At 43.0% G+C, this 15346-nt stretch overlaps 1 protein-coding gene across 6 annotated transcripts in view; it reads left to right on the top strand.

Moving 5' to 3' along the window:
- L3MBTL3 (L3MBTL histone methyl-lysine binding protein 3) overlaps positions 1-14961 on the top strand; it is a 38718-nt gene extending 23757 nt beyond the window's left edge. For all 6 annotated transcript variants that reach the window (XM_088460021.1, XM_088460022.1, XM_088460023.1 and 3 more), the window contains exons 12-22: positions 752-828; positions 4235-4320; positions 5643-5753; positions 5859-5973; positions 6121-6211; positions 6295-6459; positions 6545-6646; positions 13404-13459; positions 13543-13709; positions 13823-13885; positions 14441-14961. In XM_088460021.1, the coding sequence (XP_088316147.1) occupies positions 752-828; positions 4235-4320; positions 5643-5753; positions 5859-5973; positions 6121-6211; positions 6295-6459; positions 6545-6646; positions 13404-13459; positions 13543-13709; positions 13823-13885; positions 14441-14569 (1162 nt within the window). In that variant the 3' untranslated portion in view covers positions 14570-14961. The remainder of the gene's footprint in view (positions 1-751; positions 829-4234; positions 4321-5642; positions 5754-5858; positions 5974-6120; positions 6212-6294; positions 6460-6544; positions 6647-13403; positions 13460-13542; positions 13710-13822; positions 13886-14440) is intronic.
- The last annotated feature ends 385 nt before the right edge of the window (positions 14962-15346 follow it).

Raw genomic sequence — 15346 nt, 5'->3', positions numbered from 1 at the left:
GCAGGATTTGTGCACTGTAGTGTCTCAGCATGCCCTCCCATAGGGGCAGTTTTGGAACTTCCCCAAAGACAGAAGCCCTGATTCAGACCCGCCTGCAGCCGATGGCCGCTCGCCGGGTCTGTGGGCTTTTTGTTTTTTGTCTCCAGGCCGCTGGCAAAGCTGTGGTTGACCACCCACAGCTTGTGCGAGCGGGCTGCAGACCGTCGCGATTACCGTGACCATCGGGCTTGCGACGAGACCCTGGGTTAGGGTCTAGCTGCTGCAAGCCCGAGTGGACTTCCTGCACTAATAGAGCAGGAAGTCCACTACTGACATCACTAGTGTATGTTTGAGTGTTGTTCTTCTTTGATTGCTTTTTTCTATTCTATCTAATGGGCTTTGTTAGTCTGTAATCTGATCTCCGAATGGTGGAGTGTGTAGGAGAGAGATTGCAAACAAGTTTTTAGTTTTACACGAGTGATTACTCATGTGCAGAACCTACTATATCCAAGGTTAGCAAATAGATTCAGTGAAATAGGATTTTTTCACTTACCATTAAACCTATTTTAACACCGTTATTATTTCGAAATGTAGTGGTTTCAGCTATTTATCTGCGTTTTGAAGACACAATTTGAATTCCAGATATCTTTGCACAAATCTGTTGACTGGTGGGAAGAGATGATCTGATATTATTTTCTAGTCTTTAGAAGCTCACTATTGGGTCTATAATGTATGTTGGCTAGCCAGCATCCTGATACTCTTTCTTTCCTAGGTGTGATGCCAGCAGTCCATACATCCGACCAGTTGGTCACTCTAAAGAGTTTGGTATATCTCTGACACCCCCTCCAGGTAAGGTTGGTTTATTTCATCAACAATTGTGATTTTTAACATTTGGTGATGACAATCGAGATTCCTCTGCCAAATATGTATACTTTAGATAAATATATATACAGATGTGTCATTCACCTTTGCTCAAATCGGACTATTTGGCACACCATAGACTTTGCGACTTATCTGCATAACCGTCCCACATTTTTCTCAAAATATGCATCTTATTTACATCACTAATGTGACAAAAGTCCAATACAAGGGTATACTGAATACTGATGCTGGCATTTGTGTTCTTCTATGTGCGACTAAGTCGCTAATCTGGGTAAAAAAAAGACCTTGTTCCATTACGAGCAACTGCTCCAGGCTGCGTGCCACATATTCTTATTCTTAATCTGCAACTTTATACCAAATCCTTTATGAAAAAAATACTTATCTAGTGTGTCTGGTACACTGCGAGAGACTTTGTATGCGGCTACGATGCGAATAAGATGCAAAACTTAGGAAAAAGTACAAATCTCTGCCAATTGCAAAACGTCTAAGTTACACTAGCATTTTGAGCCATGTGTGTATGTATGTGTAATTTTATATATGTATGTTATATAGCAATATCTATATGAATTGATTACAGTCGTACATACAGATATTACAATAATGGTTTAGACTGGGCACTTGTGTCTATGGTCTAGATATATTGTCAGAAGTACACAGAATGTTGAGTGTGTTTAGTCAGTGATGATTTGATAATAGTACACTTCCCCATTTTTTAGAGTGACTGCCATCCTTATTCTGGGTAAACTCTTGTCGATGTATTGCTTGTTCTATTGCATCGGTGGGTGTGTATATCAGATATGTCTGTGAACGACGTTGTTCACAGACATATCGGGTCGTCCCTGCAGCACAGCTGATGCCAATGTATCTGATTCCGATGCTGATATTTCGGCATCTGGCTGTGTATATGGGCGACCCGCCTACCACCCATACACTTGCTGCAGGTCCCGCCGACATCTCAACTCAATTTGCCCGTCCAGTTGTGATGTCAGCCCATATATATTAAGTGGCCTATAGTGTGTATAGCTTACCATTCGGCCGCTGGGACGCAATTTTGGTGACCGTTCCGCCGTCCTAGTGTGTACCCAGCCTTAGTTGTCCATTGTTCAAGCAGGTACCAAAAAGTTTATGGAGAAAAGAGAAGGCCAAAAGCAGCTGATAATGTAGTAATTAAGATAGGATTGAAAATTATAATATGCACGCAGTGTGCGCCCTGAATTGAAAATCTCCATGTTCTGCTGTGAAAGACTAGTTTATGTGTGTCCAGTAGTTTAATCTATCCAAGCTCTACACGCCCATCTGAAAAGTGCCTGTGTACTACATTTGAACACCACATGCTTATCTGTAAATACCTCAGGAATTGAACAAAGTAAAGTGTAATACTGTTTCATAGCCAGTGAAAGGTAGCAAAATATAAAGTGCCTCCGTACCAAATAATAAATCATCATAGGCATTTCAGAGAAAATTGATTGTTTGTGGCCCTCCCTTTTCTATTAGATGTCAGGGTTCTGATCTCACTCGCCACATGTACAGACACATCAATTTATGTGTTCCATCAAGTGCACATCCAAATTGTTACAGTGGAGTAGGCAGTGTTCATAGAAACCTCACCGTGCAATGTAAATTGTACACACCAGCCAAATGAATATATATAGTCCCATAGGCATCATACCGTTTGGTCTTTGCCTGCATGCAATTGCATCTTAGTAGTGTGTAACACATGTTACAGTAGACTTGCACTTTTATCTTTGTAAAGTGTAAAAAAAAATATTTTTTTGTGATTTAGCCATCGTGTTACACATAAGAGCTGTCTGTTTCAAAAATCATTCCTCCACAGAGGCTTATCTAAATGCTTTTATAGAGGTTTTCTATTTTGGAAAAAAAAATTGTTCCATTATGAGCAACTGCTCCAGGCTGCGTGCCACATATTCTTATTCTTAATCTGCAACTTTATACCAAATCCTTTTAGAAAAAAATATTTTTCTAGTGTGTCTGGTACACTGCGAGAGACTTTGTCTGCGGCTACGATGCGAATAAGATGCAAAATTTAGGAAAACTTACAAATCACTGCCAATTGCAGAATTCTAGCGTTTGGAGCCATGTTTGTATGTATGTGTGATAAATATATATATATGCCACAGGCGGCATCTGGTATCGCAGTGGATAATTTATGCACGCCCCTGCAACAGCGTTAAAACGCACTGGCACGCCTTCATTCGCCAGGCCACCCACAAACGGCACTTCTTGTCAATCACTCTGCCATGGGTCTGCGTAGCCTCTGCAATCGCAGTTCTGAGTGCAGCGCTTGGCTTGCGCACTGCGATGCATGTGCAGTGCGAATTAATCAACAGATTGCGTGCATATAAGCCACTGCGTTCCTTGCTAAATCATGCCCTTACTATGCATGAAATAGGCATTTATCATGTACTAGTGTGGATAATCTACCTTTTTACATATAAAGTGCTTCCATTTGATGACTTCAATCCTTTTTGAGTATCTAGGCTTATAGCAGTCATACATTGTCCTCTGCACTGGCCAGGTGTCCCAGGTAAGAGTAAATTAATGCAGTCGCTGTTTGATGGTGTTCTTCTGGAAGCAAAGAGAAAAACCCTGCATGTTCTAACAGTGGAGGCAACTTCCTTGGATTAAGATTCGCTATAGAAGGAGTCTATCTAGAAAAATTGATTTTTTTAATTTATTTTTTAATGAAGTATATATTGACAAAATATATAACCTTTATGTAAACAATATAAAAATTAGTTTTTACAACTGTAATTACAGATAGTGTATATAATAATTTTTCCTCCTTAAATACCATAAATGTACAAAGTACATAATTAAACTTATGTGATTTTTAAAAAACTATATGTTTTGCATAAAAGAATAGTTTTATCAACAGTACTAAATATTTACAATAAAGTGTTATCATCAACAGTATTGGAAGAATAGATTTATGCTGCCCATCCACTACACAACATAGAAACGACAGCACGATTACAACATTGTAATTGTAATTGTTGTTTCTATGTCTGTGATGTGCCTACACTGGACGTTCAGTCGTTCAGTGTAGGCACATCCATCATCCCCCGTACATGCTGAACCTGACGTAATTTGTCAGGCTGACCAGCATGATAGATGGCAAAAACGACCAGCGGGCACGCGCATCGCTGGTAGTTTTTTACATTAAACTGCCAGATTTGCGGGCGATTACCAAGAGATAGAGTGATAACGACGGTCGTTATCGCCTAGTGGATGGGAAGCATTAGCCAATATTGAAGGTGACATTGACTCTGATCACAAAGAGCAGGGTTATCGAAATGTTTGTCAGCAAAGTGTTCATCTGCCTTGTACATATAACTGCTGTATCTATATTTAGAATTTAAAGACCCTAAAAGTTTCTCCTGGGAGTCATATCTGGAGAAGACTGGAGCTCAGGCAGCCCCAGCAAGGGCTTTTAAAGTGGTAAGTATGTATTGTGATATGCTGATTTGCGCCTATGTTCTGTGTTGGCCCTTTAGCAGAGGCCTTGCGATTTCCAGGCTACTGAAATACCCATGTGGCACTGCTTCTTAGGATTTTCCATAAAGAAGCGGTTGGAAGCCTATGCAAAGAGAACCTGATTGATACTGTAATTGGTTCTACTATTGAGAGATATACAGTGTGTGTGTTATATATATATATATATATATATATATATATATATATATAATTTGCTGTATTTTTATTCACTGTTGAATTGAAAATATAATAAATATAATAAAAATAAATAAAATATAATAAAAGTACCTAGTATGTTTACCTCATTCTCTGTTTACCTCATTCTCTACTAAATTCTTTCCCACCTCTCTGAACATCCCTGACACTGTGATACATGTGTACAAATCCCATGTACAAGTCATTTATCCATCTTGGACCCGCATTCAATTTGAGGCGAATACCCGTTACCTTGACGTAATTTTCGCCTGTTTTAACTATCCCCTTTATTCAATTTCAAAGACTTTTCGCCGCCGGTGCGAAAAGTCTTTGTTAAAAAACGGGGATAACTTTTCTTCACACAATAGGTGGCAAAAATAAGTGCAGAATTGTGGTTTATTGGTGCAGGCTTAAAAAAAAATAGCCTGCACCCCTGGGAATGTCCCCTAAAATAAATGTGTGTCAAAAAAAGTAAAAAAAAAAAAACCGGGACACCCCAAAAAATGTACTTGAATTTTGGGGTAAAAATAAAAAAAAATATTGGGGATAAAATCCTAAAATAGCTAAATAGATTCCAGGGGGGTTCCCAAGTATGCGGCAGGTGTTTTCTTCATTGCGGGAGCTAGCGGCAGGTGCATTTTTGAAGAATTTTTAAAAATCATTTAAGGGACTTAAAAATATGCTTACACCCATTTTCATGTACCCCAAATTTGCTGGAAGTAGTTCCCCCCCCCCAAAAAAAGCTAAGTGCTATTCTGCATCCCTTCTTCACAGGCGCATTTATGCACCTGCCGCGGCTATTTAAAAACCCCGATTACCTTCAGCAGGCAACAACGGGGGTACCCATAGTGATCCCACATGTCTGGACATCTTTAGGGGGGGTCCCTGGATGATTTCCCGAAAATTCCCCATTTTTTTCCATACTTACCTTTCCGCAGGGACCCAATTCCGCAGCTACTGGAATGGAATACGGGGATATGCGGGCACGCACCTGACACTTTATCCCCAGCCAAACCTCCAGACTTTTCGCTCCAAATTGAATACCCCCTTGGTTTTAAGAAGTCATATCTACACTTACCCTTTTTTTCCAGCGCCCTTCTCATGGGTTCCAACCAAACATGAAGCTTGAGGCTGTAGACAAGAGAAATCCTATGTTAATCCGAGTCTGCAGTATTGTACAGAGAGAGGAAAACCGTATTAAGGTGACTTGAGAACAAATGGGAAAGCTATTTTAAAAGGGAGGAATACTTTTTCAGTACTGGTAATAAGGGGGGCACATAATGACACTTGGTGTACTTCTGTTTCAGCTACATTTTGATGGTTGGACTTCTCTTTATGACTTCTGGGTGGATGCTGACAGTCCGGATATTCACCCGGTTGGCTGGTGTGCAAAGACTGGACACCCCCTCCAGTTGCCTCCTGGTAAGAGGAAGTGGCTAAACGGAACTATATGTTAATTTATGTACACTTGCCCCTGAGTTAAAAAATAATAATAATAATGAAATGCCATGAAAAGCCTAGTCACCTGCATGGAATGAGTAACACACTTTTTTCTTCCCAATGTTGCAGACGCAACTGCTGTTCCTGGACAGGGCTGTCCTATTGCTGGATGCAAAGGAATTGGACATGTGCGAGGGCCGAGATATGGCACCCATTACACGTATGTGAATTGATAGTAATAGCAATAAAATACCATCTGAAAGTATAGATGAGTCCAGCAACACATGCTATCTTCTATCACAGTGCTGTTGGATGTCCCTACTCTGAGGTAAACCTGAACAGAGAAAATTTACTGCAGGATCGTCTTGGTGGGGAACGGCCTTCGCCAACACAAAACACATTAAAGTCCCGTAGACCAGGGACACCCAACCTTATCCCTGACCCCCCTCCTGATTCTCCACAGTCCAGGTGATTTAGATGCAAACTCACTGTTAATTCTAATGAAATATAGAGGAACCATTATCACTAAAAATTCAACTCTATCCCTTTCCAGAAAGTGTCCAACCCCTACCGAGGAACAATGGGGACGAGCCAACATGTGGGAGATGGCAGAATGGCCAGAGGAGGAAGCAGAAACTAAGCCAGAGACTAAAAGGTGTGTCTTCATTGCTAGTTCATATTTTAGTGGCAAATATATATAGAAATATTCAGATTTTTTTCCGTGTGAGAGATCATGGACATTATATATAATATATTTATATATTTTTCAGTTTCACCAGTACTCCATGGCCACCCTTACACTTGGTTAAGTCCTTTCTTAGTTGGGTAGAGACCGGTAAACTCTAAATGAGGGTTCTGCATAATGAAAGAAAATGTATTCAGAAGCATGAGTCTAAGGGCCTGATTCCGAGAAGGATGCAATGGTGATTTTTACACAGATTGAGTGATTGTTTGCTGATACGCATTCGTAAACGCCAGACTGCACACACACAGCGATTGCATTGCGATTACTAACGCACAGAGTACCCACTTGCAAAGTGAGTGACAGGTAGTCCGCGTTTGGGTGGTAACTGGGAGCGGTGGTTAGAAAAATGCAGGAGTGTCTGACCATTTAAATGCTGTTCCATGGGCGTGCATAAATTAGCCATTGCGATCTCTTTAGCAGCAAGAGAGCTCACTGCGTGTCAGGAGAGCTGCCGAGCCCTCGGCTGGTCAGACCTGCCGCCGATGAAGCATGGATGCCTGCTGTGAGTCCATGATACTGATGTTTATGCTGTTGCATGTTGTCGTACGGATACGAGAAGGCAGCAGTGGGCGTCTGTGTGCTCGGATGTGCTTTGGAAAGCATTGCATATTTAGCAGCTGCAATCCATGAGAGTATGCAGCTGCGTATGCATTACTGTTCATCTCTGAATTAGGCCCTAAACCCAATCCCAAACGGCTAGAAGACACCCACTGGAAGTAAGCCCCTTTAGTTTGAGGTATTTTCAAATCCATCGATTCAGAATAATTTGTGATTCTATGAGGATAAAAGGTTTTTTTTCTGCACAAATTAAAGGAGTCTTTTATTCTGGATGCTAATTTAGAAAATACAGACATTCCTCACTTTAACAACCAAGTTTCGTTCCTGCGACTCTGTTGTTAAACGAATCTGTCGTTAAGCGAGGGAGACTAGTGGCCAGGAAGCAGCACCCAGGCTGAGGATGACACGTGCCTGTGTGTGCCCCACCTCCTCCAAGAGCGCACTGCATCCCTGTCCGACCTTTCCCTCATGGGAGGCAAGGTCTCCTGTGTGTCCTGCGCTGCAGCCACAGCCCCCTCTCGCGGCAGTGTCTGTCTTTTTTTTTTATTTTTTTTGTATCAGTGCAAGCAGTAAGCTGGTCGGAGCGCCAGTCGTAACTCTGAACGGCCGCTAAACAGGTAGGTCGTTAAGTGAGGAATGTCTGAATAATTTGCCTGGTTGTCACTGTGTTAAACATGGGATTAGAAGAACAAGGTTATTAGCATGGATGATGGTGTTTCTTACTCAGAAACTGATTTCGCCAGGAAAGTAGAAGATTTCTCAAGTGCAAAATCTGGGGAAATTTAACTTGTACAGGTTTCTCAGCAAACATTCCACACTGTCCAAGTCTCTGGGAATCACTGACCTAATAACATCCACCTTATCACAAAATCTCTTTCTGGGGAGCACAACCACAATAACAGAGTGGCAAAGAATGTAATACTTAATACGTGTTCTAATCTTTAAGAAATAGACAAACTTAAGTGACCTGAAGATATTTTTTTTAAATGGGCCGTGGTCCTAAAGTGGATGCAGCCTGGAGCATTACCCACTCACTAGAAGAAGGGTGTCCACTGAAGGACTCCATGGATAGGAAGAAACCTTATGTTTCCTTAGGAGAAGAAACCTTATTTCCTCAGGAACCACGTTGGAATTGGGTATCACCATAGCCTCTTGATAGGCCTTTGAGATTGCTGAGAGATGATCTCTAAATGGTTATTGAGGACAATGAAAACGGGCAAAACCTATTACAAAGTTTGGAAATTATACAGAAGGGAGTTATAATTTTTATTTTTTGTGAACCTACTTTAATCACATTGCATCAACATTAATGACTAGAAGAGCCCTCTTCTTAAACTCATGGGCATCTGTTAACCAATCAGAATAGTTTGGCTAATCTGTCCTTTTTAAAGGAATTGCTACAAGAAGGCTCCAAGCTTTTTCAGTTTCCGCCATGTCAGCAAGTCGGTGGCACAAAAAGTTATACATCTGGAATGCAATACAGTAGACAGAAGGTTACTTCTACATCTACCACGTGGGCTTTCAAGATTTTGATTAACATTGCTGCTTCACAGCACTGAGCTCTTGGGTTCACTTACCACCAAGGCAGTATCTTAGTGGAGCTTGTATGTTTTCCCTATGTTTACATGAGTTTGCTCTGGTTTCTTCCCACAATCCAAAAATATATTGGCAGGTTAATTGACTTTGGGCAACAATTAACCCTATTGTGTGTACATGTGGCAGGGAATATTGATTTGTAAGGGGTATGTTTACTAAAGTGAGAGTTTTCAGAAATGGAGATGTTGCCCATAGCAACCAATCAGATTCTACTTAACATTTAACTAGCACATTCTAGAAGATAATAGTTAGATTCTGATTTGTTGCTATGGGAAACCTCTCCACTTCTAAAAACACTCACTTTAGTAAATATACCCCTAAGAGCCACTGGGGCAGGGACTGATGTGAACGAATGAAATATTCTTTATAAAGCGTTGCATATTATGTATGCGCTATATAAATAACAGTTAATAAATATATAACTAAAACCTTTTATAAAATTGACGGGGACAAGAAAGGGGTCTATATCTGGCCATTTGTGGATGACATCCTTGTTATAGATAAGTGATAACATGGCTAGATTGTAAAATGGACAAAAAGTCAACTTGTTCCCTAACGACAAATACTTTTTCTAGAGGTAAAAATAAACTCCATAGAGAACTAAGTAACTCTGCTGGAGCAGAGGCGTTTTAAAGTACAGCACTTGGTGCATACAGGTTTATCACTGATCAACAGTGTGGAGAGTGCTTCAGTTGTTTGGGATGTTTTCCTCCACCCTAGAAAAGATGGCACATAAGCAATCTCACGTTACAATTGTTTGTTCTGTTGGATCACAAACAGCCTTCACTAAATTATATCATGAACCTGTCAAGAACTCTGGGGGTCATTCAGACCCGCTCGCGAGCGAAGGTCGCTCGCAAGCTGGTCGATGTTGGGCGAATGCGCATGCGCACGATGGAGGGAGCTCCGTCGTGCGCATGCGCTTGACCCGGCGAGCGACGAGAAATACGTCGCTCGGGGTCTCGCACCAAAGGGGGCGTGCTGTCGATGGTGACTGACAGCACGCCCCCTTTGGTGGGCGTGCCGGGGGCGTGGCTGCCAGACGGAGGCGTTCCCATGGGAACGCCTATCGTCTGGGACCGGCCCCACTGACATCACTAGTGATGTCAGTGGGAGTGATTTTGGCTCTGATAGAGCCAAAATCACTCCAGGGCTTGCGATCACCGAGACCCTACCGCAGGGTCTCGTCGCAAGCCCGATGGTCGCGATGGTCTTGACCATCGCGACAATCATCATGGATGCTCGCTATAGCTGTGGGTGGTAACCCACAGCTATGCGAGTGTCCATGAGGCCGCTCCATTTTCAGGTAGGAGGGCCCTGATTCAGAGCGAGCGCTCTGGTCAGAGTGTTCAGCTCTGAATCAGGCCCTCTGTAATCTGGTGGCAAGACCCATGATTAAGGGCAGGGGGTTTGTCACCTATGACATTTGTATCACTGGAATCAGATTCCAATGATACAAAGGTAACACAAGGGAAGCATCTCAGGGCATTCTCAGGCAAGAGAAGTGTGGTGGCCTTCATAAATCACCAGTGAGGCACCCGAAGCAGAGTTATGATGTTGGAATTAGTGAATTAATACCATGGGCAGAATAAACCTACAGTCACTTTCAGTATTCTATGCAGCAAGCAGGGAAAATTAAATGGCAGATTACCTAAATTGCAGGCAAGTGGTTCCAGGAGAATTGTTCTACATCAGGAAGTCTTCCAATTACTGTTTGAATGAGTTGGTCTTCAGATGGACATTATGGCATTATTACCAACTAAATTGGCTTCAGAAGAATTGTTCATCCATTTTTGTAGTAAATGTTCAATTTGAACCAGTTCAGGAAGTATCCTTGAGAGAAGTTGCATGCACTATGGTGCAAGGAACAAGGATACAGTGATTCTGAGAACTAATCCAAATTTTATACCAAAGTTCTTATCTACATTTCATATTAACCAGGAAATTATTTTGCAATGTTTTTGCTCACAGCTGGTGGATGGGGAAGAGAAGCAGCAGAATTCACTGGATTTAGTCAGAGCAATTGCTTCATATTCATCCAAGACGAAAGACCTTAGGAAGGTTATGTCCCTTCCAAACAAACCATTTCTAGAAAGATCAGAGCTGTAGTCCTAAAGGCACACAAGAAATGTTGACATAAAGTGCTAGAAATAGTAGGAGCCCATTCTAATTGGGTGGAGAAGGCTCAGATGTCAGTGACGGAACTTTGCAAGGTGGCAGGACGGACATCTGTCCATGCCTTTTATAACCATCGCAAACATAATCTCCAAAACTGAGAATCAGCAGAGGATAGACTATGTTCTTCACACACTCGCTTATATAAATGTCTGATTTTGCAGCATATGTGGCTTAATAGTTTCTTTGTGGCTCTCCCTATTGCATAGCTTGTGTGCATCCCATTGTAAAAGCTGCCATGGGATGCTGAAGGAGAAAACTAAATTGTGTACCTGATAATTCCTTTTCTTGTAAGTGCTCCATAGCAGCCCGGGTTTACTACAAATGTTTCAGATTTTCTATATTCCAGATGACCACTTGTGAAGTTACACAGGAGCACCATTATGTTCCATCCAGGGTTGTGATTTCTTCTTCAGGGTCCATAGGGATCCACAGGGATACCATGGGGTGTATGTAGTGGTTAAAGAGCGAACACCAGACAGTCAAGCTTTTTAGCTCCCAGAATGCTTCGGTCCTTCCCCCTATACCCTACCCCTAGGCCTGAGGCACTTCAGTTTTGCTGGTGTTCGGGAGGAGTCTGTCACCTTTTTAGACAGTGGGCTGCCTTATGCAGCCCAAAGATTTATGTTTGATTCATTTTTCTTATTCTTACACTGAGCGCGCAGCATCAGACTGTCCTTAGGACGTCTGTGCTGCCGCTCCATCACCCCTCCGCGGCCGCAACTCCAGCCACGGCTCGGTACTTTCGGCAGGGGCTCCCGGGGACCTAGCTAGCCGGTCCCACTGGAGAACCCCAGACTGCAACACAGTCAGGGGACCAGTTAGGTGGGTTACCCCTCGCGTTAACCCGCAGTTTAGCAGTCTTACCTCTGGTCAGGGGACAGAGCGGAGATGCTGAATGAACTGGCCTGCGGGATTCACTAGACCACCAGGGACACCATCTGGATTGGGAATCCAGTGCCCCGGGGGTTAAAAATCGTCATGGGGAGGTCAGCCATTCCCTTTCAGTTGCCCCTTCCCCAGCTCTAGGCGCCATTCCACCGCGGTCTTGCCGCTCAGAGCTGCTCTCCTCCTCAGACCCCGCCGGCCATTTTCTCTAATGCACAGCCACAGCTCTCTCTGGGAAACGCTAGGTCCGGTCCCCTTGCATACCTCTCCCTAGAGTCAGGTTATGTGGCGCTATAGCCTACCCGCCACTGGGTCTGTGTAGTTGAATGTAGTGCCCTTTGCAGCCATGTTATTTCTGCTTTGTATTTGACTTATGCTAGCGCTGTCTGTCTGCTTTCCATATACTGTCAGCCAGGGCCGGCTCTAGGGGTGTTCAACCTGAGCGGTCGCACAGGGGCGCCACCCATAGATGGCTCACCCCTCCCCCAACATCCCGATTTCAGCGGGACATTACTGAAGTGGCCCGCGGGTGGTTAAATCGGGAGGTTGGGGACACCCCCACTGCCGCAGCTGTGCGGCGGTGCCGGACCCCGGAGACTCTGAATGGATGCTGCGCGCATGCGCGCATTCTGTAACAGGAGAGGGCTGGGGGAAGCCCAGCTAGTGAGGCTCCCCCCAGCCTGATGTTATTTGGAGGCGGACACACCTCCTAATAATGTAACGTAGGGGGCGTGACCTATGGTAATTAGGCCACGCCCCCAGTGAGGGAGCTCTGGTGGGGGCCGGCACAGGGTGCTCCGACCCCTGGAGCCAGCCCTGCTGTCAGCTTCTATCTTTCCCTGTTTTCTCTTATAGCCCTAATATGTATAAGGGTCAAAAACTACTGCACTTCACATTTACTTGTATATGTAAAGGTTGTCACATACTGTGCCGTTGCGCTCCACTTAGGGCCATATCTGTATTTACCCCACAGAAAATTGTCGGCAAAAATCCCTGCAGCATGGGGAAAGGCTATTCAATTAAATAGCCTTTTTCTTGTGCGGAAAAGTCGGGACTTGGGTGGAAACCCACTGATTCCACTAAACTGTGCATGAACCTGATTTTGTTTTTTCCGTGGAAAGCAGCCCGACTGTGGGGACTCGAATGCGGGGTAATCCACGTTAATTAAATAGCTCTGGCGCAGCAATTAGCTGCATTGTAAACCCTGCAGCTAATTGAATACCCCCATAGGTGGTTAATCTTCTGAGCAGTGGGATTTTATTTTCTTCTCAGTATGAGATTTTGCTGGGTACAATGACATAGCCCAATTTTGTGATATACAGTATTTAGTTCTATTTCTTAACATTAATTGCATGATGATAATGTTTTATTGCAGTCATTTGTTTGTTATATATGCAGATTTATAATAGTGTTGGCAGTTTGTGTTCTTTAACACCAGTTTCTGTTTTAGCGGTGCTCATACATATATCCGCCTGCAGCTGATTAGACAGGATAGAGATGGTACAGGTATGTAGTCTGATCACTGTTATACAATGTTTACTTCTCGTAAGTGGTGATGCTACAGTTGGAATTCCCCTGTTATTTCCCAGATTGTGAATTGAGTTTGGAGCAACCGCTGCATCAGTCAGTGTTCATGACATCCTTGTCCTCAGACCCTGGTCATCGCATTCACCTGTGCTGGGAACAGCAGTGTCACCTGCTTCCTGAGGTGTCAGCATATACTGCCAAATCCGTCAGCAAGTGGAATGCCGAAGAAGTAAGATCCCGCATGGGGACTAGATTCTACACAGTGAATTGATTGTCACCCTCCCCCCAAAAAATCATCCTATTTCATTATTTATTGAAGCTTTCGTCCTCCTTATTCTGTAGGTTTCTCAATTTGTCCAGCAACTGCCAGGGTGTATGGAACAAGCCTCTATCTTCAGAGAAGAGGTAGGAGGATACTCACCGGTCTGGTCATTCTCCTCTGACCTTGCTCATTATACAGGCTTTTTTTTACCCACAGAAATGTTGTGTACTGGATGTTTTTGCACCCATAGAAAAATGGAAACCATCGTTATGTTTAGCTGGTAGGATGCCTCAGACCCATTTTATCCTCTGCATGGGTTAACATGGCAAACCTTGGAAAAGTGGTCAGAGCAGCTTTTGAAATGTTTGCGAGCTATAAAACTCATGAGGGATGGGGCTTTAGCTGGGCAGCTGTGTTAGGTGACCACCTGGTCCTTGGTTCAGAAGTGTCTTTTTTTGCGTACAGATGCTAGTATTGAAGGAAAGGACCTGTACAACACAATTTATGGGCATACTCACCCATAAGGGCAGCTTTGGGAACTCCTCACAGTCTGTGTCCCCACCACGCTCTTTCTCCTGGAAAAATATGAATTCCCTCTCCCTACCTACCAGAATGCATTTTTAAATTGCACGGCTGGGACCACTTCATACTGTATATCATTTTAAACGTGCAATAATGCCTCCTTCTATTTCTCACAGCAGATAGATGGGGAAGCCTTCCTGCTGCTTACTCAGAGTGACTTGGTGAAGATCTTGGGGCTAAAACTGGGACCTGCTCTGAAAATCTCTAACTCTATCACTATGTTCCACAATCTGGCGCAGAATTGAAGTGTGCAGAGCTGGATAAAAATGTAAAAGATGGTACAACAACAATCCAACAACTTAATTGCCCAGCCATAGGCCAGGAAGGCACACACCAAGTAAGATTGCTGCAAGAAAACACGACTAAAGAGGCTATCCTTACCACCTAGTTATGTTGCACAACCATGCTCTGGGATGAACTTGTGGAGTGTGAGGATTTCTCTGTATATGCTCAGATGTTTTGGTGTCTGCTTAATCATTATGTAGTAGCACTCCAGTGCTGAAGTAAGGGACACAATGATTAACTTGCTGTGGTGCCTTGCTGCATTTATTCCTAGTGATTTCGTCCACTAGGGGTTTAAGGTATAGTAGAATATTTTTGGTTTCTCACACAAAAAGTAAAATATTTTTTTTTTTGTTGTCACGTCTCTTTATTTTTAAGAGCACATTTTATAAAGTGACTTTTATATATATTGTAGTTATGAACATGTTATATAAAGATTGCCAGATCGGACATAAATGTTTCAAAACATTAACAGTCTCTAGAATCATCCATATCTCTATGCACTAGGGGTTTATTTATTAAGCTGCCGTTTCTCAGTGGGTTTAAACCTGAAATGTAAAAGGGCAAGGCTTTTAATAACAATACACCCAGTGTTTTAACATGTTGTGAAGTGGAGGCTTTTACAAGACACACCACTTTAGTAAATAAGCCCCTAAGTGCAGTCATAGGTGACCACATGTAGATGGCTTTTGTATCTCACACAGTCCCATCAATTGCATATGTGAACATTACATGCAACA

Source organism: Taudactylus pleione, unplaced genomic scaffold (genome assembly GCF_031769625.1).
Source record: "Taudactylus pleione unplaced genomic scaffold, aTauple2 ptg000959l, whole genome shotgun sequence".
Lineage (NCBI taxonomy): Eukaryota > Metazoa > Chordata > Amphibia > Anura > Myobatrachidae > Taudactylus > Taudactylus pleione.
Note: the sequence above shows the minus strand (reverse complement) of the source record. Positions and strands in the feature narration are given on the sequence as shown.